Genomic DNA, 20,482 nt, shown 5'->3' on the forward strand with positions numbered 1-20,482 from the left:
TACATAAAGTCTCTCTTTCTTTTAAATTACATATTTCATAATTTAATTATACAAATACTTTGAAATATGTTAAACTCAAGTTTAGAACTCCATTACGTTATCAATCTTCTTTCAGCTCGTCAAATCCCTCGTATAACTTTAGTTCCGTGTCCGGAGACGGAGAAGAAGGGGGTGCAGAACTTCGGTTAACAGGGCTTCGACCTTATACAAAGTATACTTTGGTGGTTCAAGCGTATAATCAAGTTGGTTCTGGACCACTTTCCGAACCTTTACTCACTCAAACAATGGAAGATGGTAAATAATGTTTTTAAAAAGGCAAAGTATCAGAAATTTTCTTAATAAATTACATATAATTATTTAGTTCCCAGTATACCACCTGAAGATGTAAGATGCGCTGCGTTAACTTCACAATCCCTTCAAGTTTCTTGGCAACCACCGCCTAACACACATAGCAATGGTATTATTCAGGGGTATAAATTACACTATGAGCCTATCTTGGCTGACATGTGGCGTAGCGTCGATGAAATGGAGGTAAGTATAACGAAGTAACATTATAGCGAAATATTTTGAGAATTTCTTCGATGTATTCTAATTTTTGTTTTAGGTTCGTAAGACTAGCGCTTTAACCACTGTTCTCACGGGCTTGAGAAAATATACGAACTACACTATTCAAGTATTAGCTTTCACTAGAGTTGGGGATGGAGTACCTACGACTGTAACATATTGCCAAACGGAAGAAGATGGTAAAGTTTTTCACAAGCTAAACGAAAATTGATGTGAATAAAAATTTAATAATAAAGACATTTTCAATTTTTTTGTGTAGTGCCAGGTAGCCCAGCAGATATAAAAGTGGTGGTTAGTTCACCACAGGCACTTTTTATCTCTTGGCTTCCACCTTTAGAGCCAAATGGAATTATTACAAAATATAATTTATATACAAGGTAAAAACAATTATGTTAAAATTTACTAATGTAAAGTACATACAGTACGATTATTAAAAAAAATATATATATATAAAATCAATAGAGTCGTGGATGGTCGAGAAGAATTGAATCATGGTAAAAGAACACTGCCAGCAAAGAATACCTACTTTGAAGCGACTGATTTACAGCAACACGTAGAATATCAATTTTGGGTGACCGGTAGCACCCGTGTAGGCGAAGGTCAAAGTTCCAAAGTAGCTGCACAAGTACCAACCAATCGAGTACCAGCGAGAATTACGTCTTTTGGTGGCCACGTAGTGCGACCATGGAGAGGATCTGCCACCCTGGCTTGCAACGCGGTTGGAGATCCTACCAGAGAGTGGTATAAAGGTCAGGGGGAACAAATTCGCACCGATTCAACGAGGAATATACAAATTTTGCCATCTGGAGAACTCATGTTGTCAAATTTACAATCACAAGATGGTGGAAATTATACTTGTCAAGTGGAAAATGCTCAAGGCAATGATAAATTGCATTACACTTTGACTGTACAAGGTAAGTTTAATTTCCGGAAACGTAATACATATTATTTTCAATTTTCTTCCAATCGATCCGAACAGTGTTTCCATTATTCAAACCAGTGTTAAAATTATTTTTATGAAATTTTATTCAAGACTTTTATTTTCGCGTTTTGTGATCATTGGCTTTATAACGCTTTCTCCATTTTTTTTTTTTTAGTATTAACGATGATAATTTCTGTTTTCTCGAATTTTATGAAACGTATACGATAAAACGTAATTTTATTTATGCGTTGTTTCTTAAAAAAATAATAGAAGACATTTTTCAAAAAATATAATAATTAAAAACATTGCTATAAGTAAACGACTTATTACATAACAACTATAGAAATTTAACTTGTTCATAAATAAGACTATATAATATTTGCATTATTTATTATTTATTATCGCAATATTATTGAAATAACAATAAAAGAATTATTCTATGAATTTTATTGATAATACGAATTTTTAAAAAACATAAATTTTTTATGATATAAGAATAATCCTTTTTATTCACAGTGCCACCTAGCGCACCTGTTCTTTATGTAACGAGTTCTACGTCGAGTAGTATTTTATTACATTGGAAATCTGGACACAATGGTGGTGCTTCACTCACAGGATATACACTGCATTATCGAACGGCGCACGGGAATTTAGACGAATTACAATTATCTCGCCACGCCACAAGTCACGAATTAAAGGTATAAGATTTTAAATAAAAGATTTTCAAAATTTAATGTTTCAATTAACACATTTTGTTTGAAACTTATCAATGTTGAGATAAATCAATAATTCAGCGTTTTACTGATTAGGGTCTTTTATGTGGCAATACATATCAATTGTATTTAACATCTCACAATAAAATTGGAAGCAGTCCATCGTCACCAGTACTCTCAGTTCGAACTCAAGGACAAGCACCAGGAATACCACCTGCCGCAACATTCCTCAGCCCAAACTCGACTACATTAGTTCTTAGACTTCACGTGTGGCCAGATAATGGTTGTCCAATACTCTATTTCACAATTCAGTATAGACCCATCAATGAATTTCACTGGACATTGGTGTCGAACAGCGTGAAAATGCAACGACGATTTGTTGTGACAAATTTACAACCAAGTTCTGTTTATCAGCTAAAAGTTGAAACTCACAATGTAGCTGGTAGCAATCAAGCGGAGTTCACGTTCGTAACATTGACGAAGGAAGGCGGTAAGCTTAGTGATATAGCTATTCTTCTTCCAAAATCAATTGAAAATTTCGAATCTCGTGTGAATTTCAAAATTCAATGACAAATTTTTCTTTTTTTTATAAATTTTTATAATTTTAATGATCATATCTCAATCGTTTCAAACAATTAATTTATGGATGAAGAATAATATCATGTAATAGTTGATAAAAACTAAACTTAGAATAATTAAAGAAAATCAGTCTGGTGAAAATATTCAAGTTGAAAGAATTATATCCAAAAGCACTGTGTTCCTGAAACCTTACAGAACCTCCACCTCCAGAACTATCAAAACGTGGAATTGCTTCGACCGTACCATTTTATGCGGATGTGAAAGTGATGCTGCCTCTGATTGTTGCCACTGTTGCCTTAGTTGTTGCTGTTGTGATTGTAGCTCTTCGCTGGCGAAGCAGTAAGTTATTCATATTTTAAATCTGAATTAATTGTTAATTAATTATTAAATATCATTAATTTATAATATTTATAAGGTTTAGCTAATCTAAGATTCACAAAATAATAATATTTATGTCGTTATTTTGAAATAAATATTAACACTTAAAAAACATAATAAAATAAATTATTATATAATTAAAATTACTATAATATTTAATCATTTTTATTTTACAATACAATATCTATATTCGTCTATTTATCCGAATCCAATATTCATATTTTTTTGGACAAGAAAATGTTTCGATATTCGTCCAAAAATCCAATATCCATTGCCAAAAGTTTGTTACTGAATAATTGACTTTCTGCTATCACAATAAAAGTTTTTCAATAAAAGTTGAATTCTGTTTAAAATTTTATTCATTCGATCCCGAATTCGAAATTGAGAATCAATTATTTCTTTTCAATTTTTGAATAAAGCAATATTTGTTTATTTTTCAGGAATGTATTAATGATGACGAATATAGATTATTCCATTCTATTCTTTTATTTCGTTAATCCAATCTATCTGATCTTGTATCGATCTGATCTTTGTACATTAGGATATCTTGGGGATAGAATGCAGCGTCCCATGAAGGAATCACAGGAGAATCAACAAAATGCGGAAACCCAAAGGGAACGTTATTACGCGACAATTCACAAGGTGGCTTTACAACAAGCGGCGAATACGGGTGGAGGGCCCGACAAGATTCCAGGTGAACCTTTGTTACGATACGGACGACAGCCAGGTTTGGTACTATAATTGTTGTTCAGGTAAAAGTCGCACGCGTAGCGCTGTCCATTCGAAGGGACAGTTAGCGATCGATTACAATTCACAAGCGAAGATGGATCATTTCCACATCTTCCTTTCATCATTCTACACCATGATACGTCTATTTTCTTTGTGCACTTCATTGCGAACGATGTTGAATGTTTCATTTATTCTTCACCATATTTCGTTCAACATTTTATCATGCATCGCTTTTACCTTTGCTCTAATCATCCTCTATAATTCTATAAGATCATACCCCCTTAGGACACTATGTTCATCTTTTGAATAATTAACGAGGAGAACTCATTAAAAAAATGTACAAATATATTTATAAACTTTTCATACAGAGTATAATATAATCTATCCTTTAGAAGATAAAAATATATTATGATATATACATTTATAAAAAAAACATCTTTACATTCATAATTTAATTATTAATTTATTCTATTTTATAATTTGAAATATTTTTTTTATCTTTAAATTTTAATTCTTAGAAATATCTTCAATTCTATTACAAAATATTAATTTAAATAATATTTTCTTTAAATTATAAGAGTTCTCCTCATCGATCATCATTGCATTAAAAATTAGAAAAGAAGAGTAATAAAATGAGAAAAGGATTATTCTTTGTGATAGAGTGGAAAATTGATAGTCGCATAAAAAATTCATCCCGACGCGATTTGAAAGGTAGGCAATGCCTCTGATGGGTTACAGAGACAGCGGAGGACATCTCGCCGTACGCTACGTTCCAGCTTTCGGAGGGTGGCGGGGGAAGCCTGGCAGGATTGGGAGGGTTGGGAGGACTGGGAGGCGCGGCGGAAGCTTCAGCGGCCGGTCTCCACCCGAACAACACTCTTCTTCACAGTTTCATGTATCACGAGCACGCTATGACCGAAGGGTGCGCAAGCCCTCCACCTGCAGCAACGGTAAGTCTATGTAAAGCAGCAATTCAAATTGATTTAAATTAATATTTAATAAAATAAGTAAAATGATATTTAATAAAAATAATAAAAAATAAAATAAAATAAATATAAAAATGGAAAATTTATAAAGTTATTATTTAAAAAATATTAGTAATAAGTAAGTAATAAGATACAATTAGATATAATTCTTATATATTTTTCGTTGACATCTAAAAATCTTGTTTTTAAATTATTATTCTATAATTACATTATCTATATTTTGTATTTTAGCAATATTTAAATATACAATATTTCCATTAGGAAATGAATATATAATTTCTCAATTGAACAATCAAATAATTTTTTAAAAATTAGAAAAATCATAAAATATTTTATTGGATACTTTTATTGGATACTAATAATTTTTAAGATAAAATTTAAATTTTTATTTATGGATATTAAATCATTAATATTGCAAAATTTAATATAATATATCAAATATTCTTTAGATGAGAATAATTTTCTTTACGCTTTATATTAATGTTTTATAAATAGATTTCGGATGTTTATGCAATTATAATATATCATGTATAACATACATTATAATATATTAAGATATATGTATAAAATATATAAATTACACACATACAATAAAACATATCTACAAAATAGTTATAAGTAGAATATATATAAATTATTCTATTATTATCACTAATTATTTATTATAATATTTATGAATTATATTACGTAATTCTAATTTTTATTATAATTTCAATAATAAATTATTGCTTGTTATTTAAAAAAATTAATTTATACATTAAAAATGTTTTTTTATTGATAATGTCAAATTACATTAAAAAAAACATTCCATTTGAAAAAAAAGAAAATCGACTTTTATTCATTCATCTACAAAAAAAATTAATAACAATATGCATTCTGAAATAATTCAAATATTTGTCGCTGTAAATAATAACAAAAATCAAAATAATTTCAGTACACTTGAAATATAATTTGAAAATCAAAAAAAATACGAGAAACTGATAATTTATTTGCCAATTATTTTATAGTTTAAACATTAATATATAACATGTAAAAAATATACGCAATATACAAAATATATATAAAATATAGAAAATAAAAAATTTTTGAAATCTCCTAATCATAAAAGACATATTTATGTTTATCATATCAAATTTCATTTGTTTTCCTATAAAAATATTATGCATTTGCATAAACATTCACACTTTATTTATAAATCATTGAGATAATCTTTTTTCAATGATAATTTATTTATTTTCATTAAAAATTTTCATAAAGAAAGACAGTTGTAGTAAAAATAACAATAGTAATAAAATAAAGATTTATTTAATATAATTTAAAAATTATAATATTTTAATATATATTGTGATTTAAATGAAAATTATGATGATTTAAATAAAAATTATAGTATAAAAACATTCTTAATTTAATTCTTAATTACATTCTTAATTTTTAAAATTTATTTTTTTAGTATTTAAAGAAATAAAAAATATTAAATTTCTATACTAAATGAAAAATTAGAAATAGATAAGTAAAATAACAATATTATTCATAAGTTCATAATATACGATAAATGTAACAAAGATTTTGTTTTATATTTTGATTAATATTTTTTAACAATATTTTAATAATACGTTAATAAGAAAAATAATATACATAAAAAAATAGTTAATAACTTTATAAGTTTAATATAAAAAAAATTAAAAAATATCTTTAAATTATTAAAAAAAATTTAAAATAATCACTAAATATTTTCATCAAATAGATTCTAATAATACTTATTAAACTTTTAAATATACATAATTATATATTATATATTTCTTACATTCTATTATAATAATTCCATGTACATTTACATATTAAATATTAATTTTTGCATATTCTATATATTTATATTTTACATATTAAGAAATAAATAATTTTTATTATTTTAATTATTCGTTTAAAATAGTTCGATGATATTTTTTATGAACTTATAATTTATTTGGAAAATATAATGAAACATTTTTCTCTGAAATTTAATACTTTTTACTATGTAATATAAACGTTATCATACGATGATATCATTGATAATTGTTATACAATATAAAATCTGTGTCATGCAGAGTATGAAGAGTGTTTCGTCGAGGAGACGACAACAGAGAAAACAACAAACGCCGGGCGATGTCGAGAGCGACGAGAGCGAGTCTGACCCAGATCAGCTGACGAGCTCTCGCACAGAGTCTTCCAACCAGCTAGACGCTGGCAAACTCAAACACAGTATGCCTAATTATTCACTTTGTTGTCTTATGATCAATAAATTCGTGAAATAATGAAAATTCTTCTTTTAGTTCGGGCCGTTTCCGATTTCATTTACCACGGTACGTCGAGCACTTCTTCGGACATCTCACCCATGTCAGAGCAGAAGTCACTTCCTCGAAGAGGACGTTCTAGGTAATTTTTTTCATAAGTATTTCTAAATTTTTTTCAAATCATTCAAATAGAATAGATAGACTCATTAGTCAAATTATCATTCATTTCATATTCATAATTCATTCGTATTCATAACAGAGCATAATTTTATATTTTACAGTCGATAATAAACAATTTTCAAATCTTAATGTAAAAGTCACATACTTGGCATATGTACAAAGAGAAAAGAGTAATTAGAGATTAAAATAAAAAAAAATTAAAAGTTGATATGCAAAAATTATTAAAATTAAACAGAAATTATTAAATTATTTATTGAAACTTATTTTTTTCAATTTTGCAAATAAATGAAAATAGAATGCGATAATAAAATAATGACAATAAAATAAGACAATAAAATAAATATTTTACTTAATATTTAATTTTAATTAATATTTTTAATTAATATTTTATTTTAATTATTATTTTAATTAATATTTTTTGCATTTTCGATTTTATAAATAATTTTAATTTTTAGAATCACTCTTTAAATTTTCTTTTTATTTCATCCAAATATTTTGAATAATGAAAATAAAATGAAAAAAATTAAATTTATCATAATATGTATATCAGTATAAAAATTGACTATTTTTATACTGTTATTATGTAATATAGAAGTAATATATTGTTTTCCTTTACGTCAGAAACATGAATATATAAATTTTTTGTTTAAATCACAGGTTGTTTTTTAATATTTAACTTCAGTTCAATAATATTTTATAATCGAATTTTGAAATTATTCGCACTAAGAATATTAATCTCAAATAATTATCTTTTATTCTATAATATAAACTTAAGATCGAACAATCATAAGTCGCATTTATTTTCATAAACTATACACGAATTTTTCATAAATAATCCAAACGAAATGCTCTGTACTATCAGGATTCGACAGTCGAAGAAAAGTCGAAAAGAAAGAAAAAAAACAAATTCATGCAAATCATATTTTCATCCGTAGTAAGTTCATTTCTTTGGCTGTCCCGTAAGATGGCATGTTCCCAGCAGGAGCTCTCTACGCACATTGTTACCGCCGATATCGGTCGCGGAGACCACGTTCGTCGGAGGTAATCAGGGGAACGTAGTGCCAGGGAATGGCGACCGTTCCGACAGGCCGGAGCTCAGCGAGGCCGAGTGCGATATCGACTCCTTGAAGAAGCTGAAACTCGGTTTGAGAAGCTCCCTCTGGTCAAGGCCGAGCACCCAAAATAATCCTTCCTCCGACTACTCTATCGCCGTTTAATTTTCCCCATTTTTCTTCATTCTATGTGCCTCCTCCACCTCCCATATTGGACACGATAGGCCAAGATATCTTCGTTCTTCTTCCCTCTCTTGATCCCATGGTCCAAGGAAAATGAAAATCCATTTCCATATCTGGTGTCTCTGGCGTCAGATGTTTCGACGTGGTTAAAATTTAAAATTTAAAAAAGGAAGAAAAGGAAGAGAAAAAAAAGGATGAAAAGATAGGACTTGATAGCGCGTCCGTTTCCCTTTTTCTCTCTGTCGATTATATATAGATGAAAAATTAAATTATATTCGATTGATCGGGAATCGGCAGATGAATCGCTTGTAGATAACGAAGAGAAGTAAAAAAAAAAAAAAAAAAGCGAAATTTTAAATATCACGAGATAATATCGAGTTAATTTATAATTCTGAATGAATTGTTATTATTTATCGTCCAAGATCTTCGTTGAAAGAACTCGAGCGTAACTTTTACCTTTCTCTTCTTTATCTATGACGCAACGATATATAATTACATATATATATCAGTGAATGCGTGCGTAACGAGTGAATGAGTGAAGAGATTGAATGAGTTAATCGGGTGTGTAAGAGTGCGTGCCAAACGACAATTTGCTCAGACTCGCTGCGACTCGTTTGCCGGCGGGCGACCCATTCGAGACCAAAGACTTAATCGTACGAGCAGAGCACGGGAAAGTCCTTGGAGCAGAATCGTGGAAAATGGCGTCGCATTGGAAATTCGTAAGAATCTAACCGTTTCCATCTTTCCTTCGAACGTTGAACAATTCGAGCTTTGAACATTTGCATTTATTTACATTTGTATTTGATCACGATGTCGCGTATAAATGGATACGTGATACGTAATCGTGATCGATAAAGTGACGAGGATGGGACGGAACGTGATTGAGAAAACGTTTACCCGACGACGGTGAAATTAATCATTGCGTAACTAATTGCTGCGATTTAAGCAACGTGTCACTTCTCAGATGTCAAACCGGGAGCATTTATTTTGGTCACGCTGGCCTACACCGTTCGATCCTCGATTCTATGTAGATCTTTGTCGTTATTCTTTGCGACCACATTCCTAAGTTTCAAACACATATCTACATCGATTCGATTCATTACGAAACACTCTAAATCTGAAAAATCTATTCTTGACTAATATTTTATAAGTCGTAATGAATATATATAATAAATATATTTTTGTAATTTTTTTTAAATTACTAGATCTATTTAAAATCTTTTATCATTTCTATGTCTCGAAATTGATCAATCAAAATAAAATTTATTCGAAAAAGTTTTTTATTCTAATTTAAAAATAAATTTAAAAATCAGATAAATTGATCTATAGATGAATTAAATATTAACAATGATTAGAATTAGAAGAAGTTCATTCAAAGATACAATTATTTTGTTGTCATTTTACTTGATATAAACTTAGTGTAAACTTTTTCTTTTTTTAATCGACTCTCACAAATTCCACACTCTCCACGAAAACAACGAATCTTAACAAATAATTCAAAGCTCGTTCGCAACGTTCGTTGCCGAAAGAAGCGATTCCTTCAATCCGTAAGACTGATTTCCTTAATCTTCGTTCGACCGACCGCTCTTTCACAGAGCTCATCCGCTATAATTTCAACGTATATGCATACGCGAATCGACGGCAGGCGTCGTTTTCCGCTCTCGATTCGTGCTCGCCTCGTGTCCAGTTGCGTACGTGGTATTAGAATCGGGATGCAAGTTATAATAACCTGAGAGAGAAAACCCGAGGATGGCGTTGAATACGCGAAAAAAAAAAAAAAAATCTACGTGGAAAACGATAGATTCGTGGAAGGTTTTTAAAAAGACGACAATGAGACGTGCTCGTCCGTTTCTCCAAGGCGAGCAGCACGTCCAAGGTTGGGCTCTGTTGCATTGTAAAGTTTATACGTACGTCTAAACACCGTTGATTACTTTAAGTCCGTTATATAAATCCTAAGACTTCTAAGTAAGGCATTATTTCCGCGTGCGGGCAAGTCAAGCACGCCTCTCTCCTGCTCTGTACATTTTTCGCCGTGCCGACGAACTCTAGTCTAGAACGTCGATGGCGTCCGTTTAGACGCCGTACCGTTCGGTCGATTACACCAAAGAAGAAAAGAAAAAAAAAAGAAAGAAAACATCCCTCTTCGAATGTCGCGCACTCGAGAGACCGTGAGACTCGCGAATCGTAATTCGAAATGTCCGGGCGGTCGTTGTTTTCTCCAATCGATTCGCTTGATTCGCGTGAAACGCGAACAGGCGGATACGTTTTTAAACGAACCTGTTCTCGCACGGTTCCAGACTGAACTTTTATCATTCTTGTACGAGATAATTTGAGAGATTCTTCGTTTTTTATTGTTCGAATAAAAAAAAAAAATGAAAAAATGAAAAAAAGAAGGAAGCATATCGATCTGGTTAAAAGGTCAAAGATAAGAGAATTGTTGCGCGCGAAGTTGCAGCGAATTCGTAGCTAGTTACGTTTCCTTGGACTGATTTGAAAGTAAAAATAACACGGTTAGCGCGTTCAAGCGTATTTCCACGCTTATCTTATCTTTGAACGAATTTTAATACACACATATACACATACGCGCACATATACACACATACACGTACACATTATCACTGCCATTCTAACTCGAAAACTGCCAAAATCGAAATTCCTAATTCCAGAAACCAGATAATTTTAATCATTCATCAAAGTGATGAATTTTCGAAGTTTTTAAAGTTTTAGAAAACGTTTTTTCGACGAATTTTACGATAATAAATTAAACGATCGATGATTTTATTCGTGAATTTCATTGATACTTAAGTTCCGTGCGCGACACTGCGAAGACGAGGGCATAGGTATACGTATATATAAATTTATATAAATATATATATGTACTTAAAGCGCGTGTAAGCGCATGCATTACGATTAACATACATGAATGTATATATTGAGAAGCACGTCAATCAAACTCGTAGAGTTCGATTAATTTGTTAGATCCTTATCGGGAAGCGGGTATCGTTCATCGTTGCGATAATAAAAGTTTTTGTACATGTTTTCTTATGTCACCGACCGACTGACGTCCGCTCAACGAGGACTCTGTACATTTTTCCATTTTTCTTTTGATATTCGATTTTTTCTTCTAGGAATTTCTGGCCTCAACCAAGAAAAAAAAAATTCTTAACAGTTACACATTTGTACATTTCGAAATTATTAATCTTGAAGAAATGGATTTTTACTTTCATTTTTTTTTTGTCAATAAATATTGTACATTATAAGTCGTTAAATTACGTCATAATTATAGATCCATAGAATAATATAAAGAACTGGCCTAGTTTTGAAACAACTACGTTTAGATGAAAGATGCAATAAATATTTAATAAATATTTATTAATCTCGAAAGAGGACGTTTATATGATGTTAAACGAAAAAAGGGCCGGAAATTCCATAGAAACACGCGAATCATTTCCACCGCGTTAATCGTTGGGATACAAACGACCCTCACGATGCTGTATGTTTTAGTTTTATAATAACGGTGATGTTACTTAGAATGTCTCGAGATATTAAATGAATCGATGTTCTTGCAATTTATTATCGAATACATAATACGAGAAATTTCAAGAAATAAAAGCGATAAAAGTTCATCGAATCGATCGCTAACAGATGTAAGATTTTACGTCCTTTTGAAAAATCCAAACTAGTCGTATACAATTATAAGTATTAAAAAAAAAAAATAATAAGATATAAAGATAAAATATAGAAAAAGAATTTTTAGATAAGCATAAGTTGTACAACGTTATTAAATTATTATATGAAAAATTTCATCGATGATGGACTTTCTATCGCTAATTATTCTCATCTTTCGTGTATTGATTTATCTTATCAGATGGATTAATCAAACTTCCCATGATCGAAAATTCTTCGTACGAAAACAATATTGCGTATCTTTATTTCGATTATCGATTTAATATTTGAAGATTACGTCACCGATTTGATGAATCGCGTTTTACGAATGAAATGAACAAAAGCGTGAGAAGTGAGCAAATCAAACGAACAATTATTATTGTAACTATTATTAGCATCGTTGTAAAAAAAAAGTAATAATAATAATAATAATAATAATAAAGAACTGAAGAAAGAAAAAAGTAAAAAAAAGAGGAAAAGTGACGCGAATGTGAAGTGTGTGTCTGCGTATCGAGATTCTATTCTTGAGTGGCATAGCCACGTGCGGAAGGAAGAACCCTGTTGATTGAGAAAATCGCGATTGTTTCCTCTCTGTTTTAAACGATCGCTGTGAAACGATGTGGCCATTATGCCATTGGTTGAAATTGTATTCAAGTCGGTGGTGTGGCGTTTCGAAGCATTGTGTCGATCGTAGTATCGATAAAATAAATTGATATCCTGTAAAGTACCGTACGAAAATTATTCTTTGTCGTTTCTTTGTTACTTACCCTTTGATAATTAACAATTGATGCAAAAATAAGTTACTTTTTAAATAAATATATTATTATATCTATTTTTTATAGATAAATAGACAACGATATATTTATTCGTTACAAGTAAACAGATGTTATGTATTTAAATATATTAAATTGATCATTAGACAATTATTTTATCTAAAATAGTTGAATTTAACTATTATGTGAAAAAAGAAATAAAATATTTGGGTATAATTTTTAATAGAAACATACTGACGTAGAAAATAACAAAGTTTGATATTATAAAAGTTCGATTAATATCCGGTGAGTTCAGCGAACGTGGAGTCCATGTCGTCGCAGATATATTTGTATTTTTCTTTCTCTCTAAATAGAAAGTCTGAAAGAGCAAAAGCACGATTGTAAATACAGAAAAGAAAAGGTTTGATCAGGAAATATAGAAAAAAGAAAAAATCATGAAACGAAACATACCTTCTCTCGCATCCAATTCTTTCGAGAACATTTTTACCATCTTTTCCGCAATGATGGCTCTTTTTTCAGCAGTTTTCAGTTTCACTTTCAAGTCCTTCAACTGTGTTTTAAATTCCTCTACCCTTTGATTAGCCTGTGAAATGTCGAAAATGTTATTATTAACAAAATATGCATCAATGAACGATAAATAAGATTTTATTATTACCTTTTCCTCGGATACTTCTAAAGATTTCAATATATTACCAACAATGAATAATTCGTCCTCTCGTTCCATTATTTTTCTGTGAATCGTTATAGGCGAAATTAATAAGATACGAGACCAAAGTTTATCCAAAATAATTTACGATTTTATTCTACATACGCTTCGCTCGATTTTACTCTCTCTTCAGCCGCTTCTAATTCATCCTCCACAAAAGCCAATTTCCTCGAGATCTCGTCCGACTTTGTATCAGCATCTTCAGCAATTAGCCTCGCTTCTTTTAGCTGAGTCATCAATTGATCCATTCTTTCCTCGTCCTGTTTGCTCCTATTCTCCAAAACTTTGCAGATACTAAAAGTAATAATTTACCACCAGGAAAATTTCAAATGTATATCATACTCTTTCCTTTTTTTTTCTTTCACATAGAACAAACCGTTTCGCATCCTCCGCGGTTTCCATCGCTTGTGCCAGTTTAGCTTGTGCCGTTAAACGACGTTCTTCCGATTTTTCCAAATTCTGCAAGCATTGCTGCATCTTTCTGTTCAAAACTGCCAACTCGGATTGCGTCTATCCTCATTCAATAGGACAAGAATCGTTAAAATTATGTTTTTAAATAATCAAAATCAATTATTCTCAATTTTATAAAATCCCCTTATTAACATATCTTTATTGTCATTTTAGTTAATGATTTTTAAATCATATTTATTTTATATATTATAGATAATGTTTTGTTAGTTAACTTAAAAGTTGCTAATCATTCAGCAGCACTGTATTGATTTTTTAAATTATTCTTATATGGCAAAAAAGATTACAAAAAAGTTATTAAAAAAATATTTTAAAAAAGGGGTTTATTTATTTTTGAAAAAAGATTGGAAAACTGTTCAAAATTCATTATAAAAATGTTAGGAATATATAAAATTGTATATTTGTTTAAATCACCAACCACAATATAGACTCTTTCTTTTTGCTCGAGGTCTCTATTCGACTTTTCCAATTGGGCCTTGCTCAATTCCAAGTCGCGTTCCATCTGCACCAATTTCTTTGCAAGTTCCCGAACCTCGTCCCTCAACTTTTCTTCTCGTCGATTCGCTTCCTTTGCTTGTTGATCGCATAGATCAGCCTTGTCCATCGCCAGATCCTTCTCGATCTTCAGCATTTGCAAGCGTTTCTTTATCGCGTTCATGGCTTTGATAATCAATTTTTCGATGCGAAACTATATAAAAAATTCGTACAAAATTTAAGTTAATGAAAATTAAATATTATCAATACGATATAATGAATTTTTTTAATTAAATATTCAATTGATATTTAATAAAAATATTCAATCAATATTGTGTAATAAATTATTGTAATTAAGAAGTGAATTTTTTATATAAAACGTATAGAATATGTTTAATAGTTTTGCAAAAATTACAAAAATGTAAATCTTGAAAGATATTCCGCGAATTTTGTTTTTTAAAAATATAATAAATATTTCAAAAAGAGAAGAATCGAAATGTACGCGATCATTTATCAAATGACGTTAGAATAATATTTAATGTTATTGGATAAATGGAAATATTCGATGGAAATATACGCATGAATCAATATTTTATAAAAGAAAAATTGAATATTGAACGTTAGCGATTTTTATCGCATCAAAAACTCAAATATCAGAAACACTTTTTGTTTTTTAGCCCGATATTACACCAATTCATTATCATTAATTATTCGTTTCAAAGCACTTTCACACTTTAAAGCAGAACAAAGTCGAACAAAACATTTTATCTTATAAATATATTTTATTTTATTGCATATTCGTGGAAAAACTATGATCTTACGTATTAATTATTTTAAAAATAACAAAATTCGTAAAGATAAAATAATTCTTAGGTTTTTCAAAGCAAAGCTCGCGGGTTACTGCACTCCGTGACCGACGAGGACAATGCTTTATAGACTCAAAGAAATGCAAAAGAACCTAACAGGCCATTTCTTTAGTTAGACGCAAACGAATTCCTCGACTTCTCTAGACGTTTATGTTCTTCCGATAGTTCGATTGACATAAAGTTGTGTAGATTCGAGTATTAAGAGGAACAAAGACAAATAAAATAACAACAATATTAAAAAAAATTATTTCTTATCGCATATGATTAAAGATCAAGCTTGCTCATAAAATAATAATAATAATAATAATAATAATGAAACTAATAAAATTAGTTTCTTTGAATTCACTTAAAAAAAGTAAAAAATAAAAATAATTAAATAATATAGATATATAATTTAAATAATATGTATATAATAATATAGATAGACTTTATTTTTATCATATATAAATTTGCTTATATATTTTTTGTTATATATGTACATAATATATGTATATATTTTAAAATAATTTTACATAAAAATTAAACATTATATATAAAGTTAATTAATATAATTCAAAAAATGATTAATATAATTATTACAAGAAGAAAATTTTTTTTTAAATCTTTATTATTTATTTTTTCTTTTTACATTATTTTCAATACGATAGGATTTATTTTAATTAATCACGTTGTAAACAACTTTTTTTTTTAAATACCGTTTATTGAAAATACAGATTTGGCATACAATGATAAAAAGGGGATACGGTATTGCACTTGTTTTCATGTGCATAGCAATTCCTCTTCAATGTCTCTGAAAAAAAAATAGGTGATGCCGTTAATTCTATCGAAAAGAGACTATTTGTTTCTGAAGCAACTAAGCTCGATTATCTCTGGCTCTGAAGCTTTAGCAAAGTGTTAAGCTTGAAGCAAAGCGATTAACAAAAAGCTAGCTGTCTAATCACTTTCTAGTCGCCATATTAATTGCATAATTTCGCATAATCGAATTAATTATATTATAATTATTTGAAGCCCCATTCAAACGTTTTCTTTTTCACGGTACACTATACGACGAATACTTCAACGAATTAAATCAGCGTAGCTGAACACAGCCGACTGATGTCCATTATTAAATGTAGCGAATAAGCGGAAGAAGCTTAGAATAGCAAAATAAAAGAAACTCCATCCGTTTCTGTAATTTTAATATCCTGTCATTTCTGCGAACGTAGCATCCATGTCGTCACAGACCGCTTTGTATTTTTCTTTTTCTTCTCTGAGTTCATCTAAAATACAATTGTCATTGAAAAAAATCTTATTTAAAAAGAAAACCAGAATTGAATTCTTATTTCAATATACTACATATCATACCTTCCTTCATGTCGACTTCCTTCAACAATTTTTTCACTGTTCTTTCAGCATGAATGGCACGTTTCTCAGCCTCCCTCAATTTTTTTTTTAACTGTTTTAATTGTATTTTGAAGTCTTCCACCCGTGCATTAGCCTAAATAAATAAATTATTTATTTATTTAAAGGTAAAAGAATAAAAATTGTTTTTTACTATACTTTAAAATTTATATTTATCATTTTATAAATGATAATTATAATAATTACCTTTTCCTCGGATACTTCTAAAGATTTTACGATGTTTTGCACGATAAAAAGCTCATCTTCCCGTTCTATGATTTTTCTGTAAACACATGTTAAGAATGTAGAAGAAAAATTTATAAAAATTCTATAAGTTAAAAATATGTCATATAATTATACAAACGCCTCGCTGGTTTTCACTCTCTCCTCGGCTCCTTCCAATTCCTCTTCAACGAGCGCCAATTTCTTCGATATTTCCTCAGATTTAGCGTCCGCGTCTTCAGCAATTAATCTTGCATCTTTCAGTTCTTGCATCAATTTTTCCATGCGTTCTTCGTCCAGCCGACTTCTGTCTTCCAATACTTTGCACATTCTAAGAAAGAAAAAAAAACATATATGCTAATTTAAAATTTTATTCGTACTTTTAAAACATATTAAAATATATTTTGGTCTGCGAACTTAAAAAATGACGAAGAAAAAGGAAGATTCCAATATTTTATCTATCGTATGAAATTCTTAATAAAAACCTTCGCGCATCATCTGCAAGTTCTGATGCACGTCCAAGTTTCGTTTGAGCGGTAAGACGTAATTCCTCCTTCTTCGTTAACGTTGCTTCAATTTCTTGCACCCTCTTGGTCAACGTGGTTCGATCTTGCTCTGCCTGTTAACGTCATTCATCAAATACAAACAATATCAATTTTCCTAAATCTGTTTAAAACACGTGTTTACGCACCTTAGACCAAGATTTTTCGCATTGTTCCAAATCAGCGGTGGATTGCTCTAAATTCGCTTTCGCCACTTCGTAATCTCGTTCGAGTTGAGTGAGCTTTTTAGCAAGATCTCTTACGTCGTCGTTCAGCTTGTCCGCACGAAAGTTCTCTGATCTCGCCTTCGCTTCATTTGCCTCTACTTTTTCATTAGCGGCATCCATCTCTTGCTTCAACGCCGCAATCTTCTTTTTAATCGCCTCCATGATGACGATTTATGCTTTTCTACCCTTTTATCGTTTATCCTTCGTCGGCAATTTGAACCTAACCCAATTCATTAAACTTATTAACAACGATTTAATAATTATTAGATCCGATTTGATTAACTGTGTAACAAATTTAATATAATTTATTCTTTGATTCATAATATATATAAATTAAAAATGATGTTATCTCTATGTTGGTCTGATTATAATCGCGCCATATCTACTACAATTGAATCAGTACACAAAATATACATTTGAAATAATGATTAATGAAAAATTAACGAAAATCTTCTATTCCTTTGAATTGAAAAAACAAATGGAGGAACAACTCTGAATTTGTTTTAATTTAATATAACATCAAATAGACTTTTTACTTTAATCATTATTGTTCGACAGTATACAACATTAAAAATGAGCGACCCAACATTCGTTCGACTTGCAAATCATTGCTACTTACCGATATGTTACATTTAATAACAAACAACGTGGAAGAAAAGACAAGTTAGAGTTAAAAGGGGGACAACACTCACTGTTGTAATCGTGGCGATGATCCGCGATGAGAATGTACAACCGGATGCCTTCGAAAGCTAAGCTAAAATAAAACGAAACCGGCGTTGCAGGCCTCCTCGAACTTCTCGATCCAATCCAATTCTATAATTGCTTGTTGCCTTGTTGGCTATCGTCCCGATTTTATCCCGGCTCTTCACTGGCTGATTGCTACTCGCTACAGTGGCTACCAACGAAACGCGATCTCCACCTCTCTTATGCTATTCTCGGCTCGAAAGAATTCCGTTCCTATTTCCTTATCGACTACGTAACCTAGTCTACATAAATACCATAGTAAGATAAACATTCTCCGATTTTCCGATATCTTGGAAAATTTCTAATTTCGCGCCTTTGTTCTTCACTTTAACTTTGTGATATTTAAATTTTCCCGCTTCTACCAGCACTCGATTTGTATCGAATCGATATCGTGCACAATGACTGCCAATGTACATTAGAAACGCGGGAATTCTATCTCGATAATTAAAAATGGTATGATAATAATTGTTTCCTGATTAAGATTATGAAGCAACATGATTTTATTGACATTTTTTTCCGGTATAAAAAGAATAATTACACATATCGTTCAGCTAATGTATTTCTCATTCTTTGACGTTACAAACAAATGCGCAGCATATAAGTTTTTCTATTCAGAATTCATATTCGCTTCTACTCTTGGCTGAATTTTTTTTTTTACAAAAGTATGGATAATAAATATAAATACACCCTACTAAGTGAATATACGATAAATAAAATTTAATGCAACATTTCGACACTTTGCAATAATTAAATAATTTTTCTTTGAATTTAATCCACAATGTAGAAATTTATTGAACTATCCTATATTACATTTTTTTTTTTTTTTTTTTACTATTTTAAAAGTTTAAGATTTTTTTTAAAACACTAATATATTATTTCCGCATCAATTTTGATTATAATTTGAAGGATATAATTTTCTAATGATATATTTTATCAAGTTATTATTTTTTATAATCTATTTCCTATTTTTATAATATATTTTAGCAAATTTTAAGCAAATTTACAGATCAAGTTAAAAAAGAGAAATTTTGTGTAACATCGAAGTTAGTATAAAAGCTAGAAAATTTTAAATTTTACTATTAATCATAACAAAATCATACAATATCATATTTCGATTTTTACAAAATATAAATAACAACAACTTATTGATATTATATTTACCATATTTTTCAATTTTCTATTCTGCAAAATGTCCTTGTTGCGCATAATGTTATATTTAATCTTAAATGTAATTATTTAACGGTTTCTATGTTGTACCAAGCAAAAGCTATAAAACACAAATATTATCAGATGAATTGAATATGTTTTTACATTTACTCTGTAATAGTAAAATTGTTTTTTCTTAAATAAATATACATATATGTTGTATAATTAACAATACTGAGCAATAACAGATTTTTTAAAAGCAAATATTTGTTCGTAATTCAGCGTACATAATAAGAAAATAATTCCTTACAATTAGATTAAAAATATTTTTAATTTATATTAAAAATATTAAAAAGTTTCATATTTCAAACTTGTAAATATAAAATGAACACAGTGCATAAAAATATAAACCTGAGAACATGAATTTCAAAAAATAATTCAATACCAAAAAATTCGATGATTCGAAAATATATAATTGTACAACATTATATTAAATTTTCATCATATAATAAATGCATAAAAATAGAACACAGAGATAACCAAAATATCTTAGATACAATTTACAAATGAGAACTAATTTTTAAGATATGAATTAGAGACATTACTTTTGTGATGTTTTTACATTTTACACATGTCAATTATTTCCATATATTTAAGATTTGTATCAAACATTATTTATGTAAGATAAGAATACAAATCATCTTCTACTTAA

General features: G+C 29.7%; 3 protein-coding genes across 16 annotated transcripts in view; 1 reads left to right on the forward strand and 2 right to left on the reverse strand.

Annotated features, from left to right (window-relative positions):
* The window catches only part of Abscam (Dscam family member AbsCAM), a 198,726-nt gene extending 185,772 nt beyond the window's left edge, over positions 1-12,954 (forward strand). For 3 of the 12 annotated variants that reach the window (XM_016912485.2, XM_006558116.3, XM_006558113.3), the window contains 13 exons: positions 116-294; positions 362-531; positions 605-743; positions 824-941; positions 1,027-1,478; positions 2,003-2,184; positions 2,296-2,689; positions 2,974-3,117; positions 3,698-3,850; positions 4,624-4,835; positions 6,956-7,109; positions 7,181-7,283; positions 8,286-12,954. In XM_016912485.2, the coding sequence (XP_016767974.1) occupies positions 116-294; positions 362-531; positions 605-743; positions 824-941; positions 1,027-1,478; positions 2,003-2,184; positions 2,296-2,689; positions 2,974-3,117; positions 3,698-3,850; positions 4,624-4,835; positions 6,956-7,109; positions 7,181-7,283; positions 8,286-8,538 (2,653 nt within the window). In that variant the 3' untranslated portion in view covers positions 8,539-12,954. 12 annotated transcript variants of the gene reach the window in all.
* A 246-nt stretch (positions 12,955-13,200) lies between these two features.
* Positions 13,201-15,780, reverse strand: LOC413205 (tropomyosin-2-like). Of its 2 annotated transcripts, XM_396654.4 has the most exons (7): positions 15,465-15,780; positions 14,588-14,857; positions 14,078-14,211; positions 13,807-13,995; positions 13,651-13,726; positions 13,446-13,578; positions 13,201-13,353 (listed from the first exon to the last, which is right to left on the reverse strand). In XM_396654.4, exons 2-7 carry the CDS (start codon positions 14,825-14,827, stop codon positions 13,271-13,273), a joined length of 855 nt encoding a protein of 284 aa, XP_396654.1. In that variant the 5' UTR covers positions 14,828-14,857; positions 15,465-15,780; the 3' UTR covers positions 13,201-13,270. The 2 variants fall into 2 exon arrangements, with proteins under 2 accessions (XP_396654.1, XP_016768016.1); XM_016912527.1 differs by lacking the exon at positions 15,465-15,780 and having other exon boundaries at positions 14,588-14,901.
* A 408-nt stretch (positions 15,781-16,188) lies between these two features.
* Positions 16,189-18,730, reverse strand: LOC413204 (tropomyosin-2). 2 transcript variants are annotated; one of them, XM_396653.5, is made up of 7 exons: positions 18,573-18,730; positions 17,803-18,100; positions 17,597-17,730; positions 17,254-17,442; positions 17,097-17,172; positions 16,854-16,986; positions 16,189-16,768 (listed from the first exon to the last, which is right to left on the reverse strand). In XM_396653.5, exons 2-7 carry the CDS (start codon positions 18,040-18,042, stop codon positions 16,686-16,688), a joined length of 855 nt encoding a protein of 284 aa, XP_396653.1. In that variant the 5' UTR covers positions 18,043-18,100; positions 18,573-18,730; the 3' UTR covers positions 16,189-16,685. The 2 variants fall into 2 exon arrangements, with proteins under 2 accessions (XP_396653.1, XP_006558182.1); XM_006558119.3 differs by lacking the exon at positions 18,573-18,730 and adding an exon at positions 18,500-18,516.
* Positions 18,731-20,482: the final 1,752 nt, after the last annotated feature.

This window comes from Apis mellifera, linkage group LG6 (genome assembly GCF_003254395.2).
Source record: "Apis mellifera strain DH4 linkage group LG6, Amel_HAv3.1, whole genome shotgun sequence".
Taxonomy (NCBI): Eukaryota; Metazoa; Arthropoda; class Insecta; order Hymenoptera; family Apidae; genus Apis; species Apis mellifera.

Excerpts from the sequence above, each read along its gene's own strand:
- LOC413205 (XM_396654.4), bottom strand. The coding sequence starts at position 14,827 with ATGAACGCGATAAAGAAACGCTTGCAAATGCTGAAGATCGAGAAGGAT. Across the intron at positions 13,996-14,077 it reads ACCGCGGAGGATGCGAAACG|TATCTGCAAAGTTTTGGAGA; the intron begins GTTTGTTCTATG and ends TATTACTTTTAG. Across the intron at positions 13,579-13,650 it reads TAGAAGTATCCGAGGAAAAG|GCTAATCAAAGGGTAGAGGA; the intron begins GTAATAATAAAA and ends GACATTTCACAG.
- LOC413204 (XM_396653.5), bottom strand. The coding sequence starts at position 18,042 with ATGGAGGCGATTAAAAAGAAGATTGCGGCGTTGAAGCAAGAGATGGAT. Across the intron at positions 17,173-17,253 it reads AGAGTGAAAACCAGCGAGGC|AAAAATCATAGAACGGGAAG; the intron begins GTTTGTATAATT and ends ATGTGTTTACAG. Across the intron at positions 16,769-16,853 it reads GGAAGTCGACATGAAGGAAG|ATGAACTCAGAGAAGAAAAA; the intron begins GTATGATATGTA and ends ATTGTATTTTAG.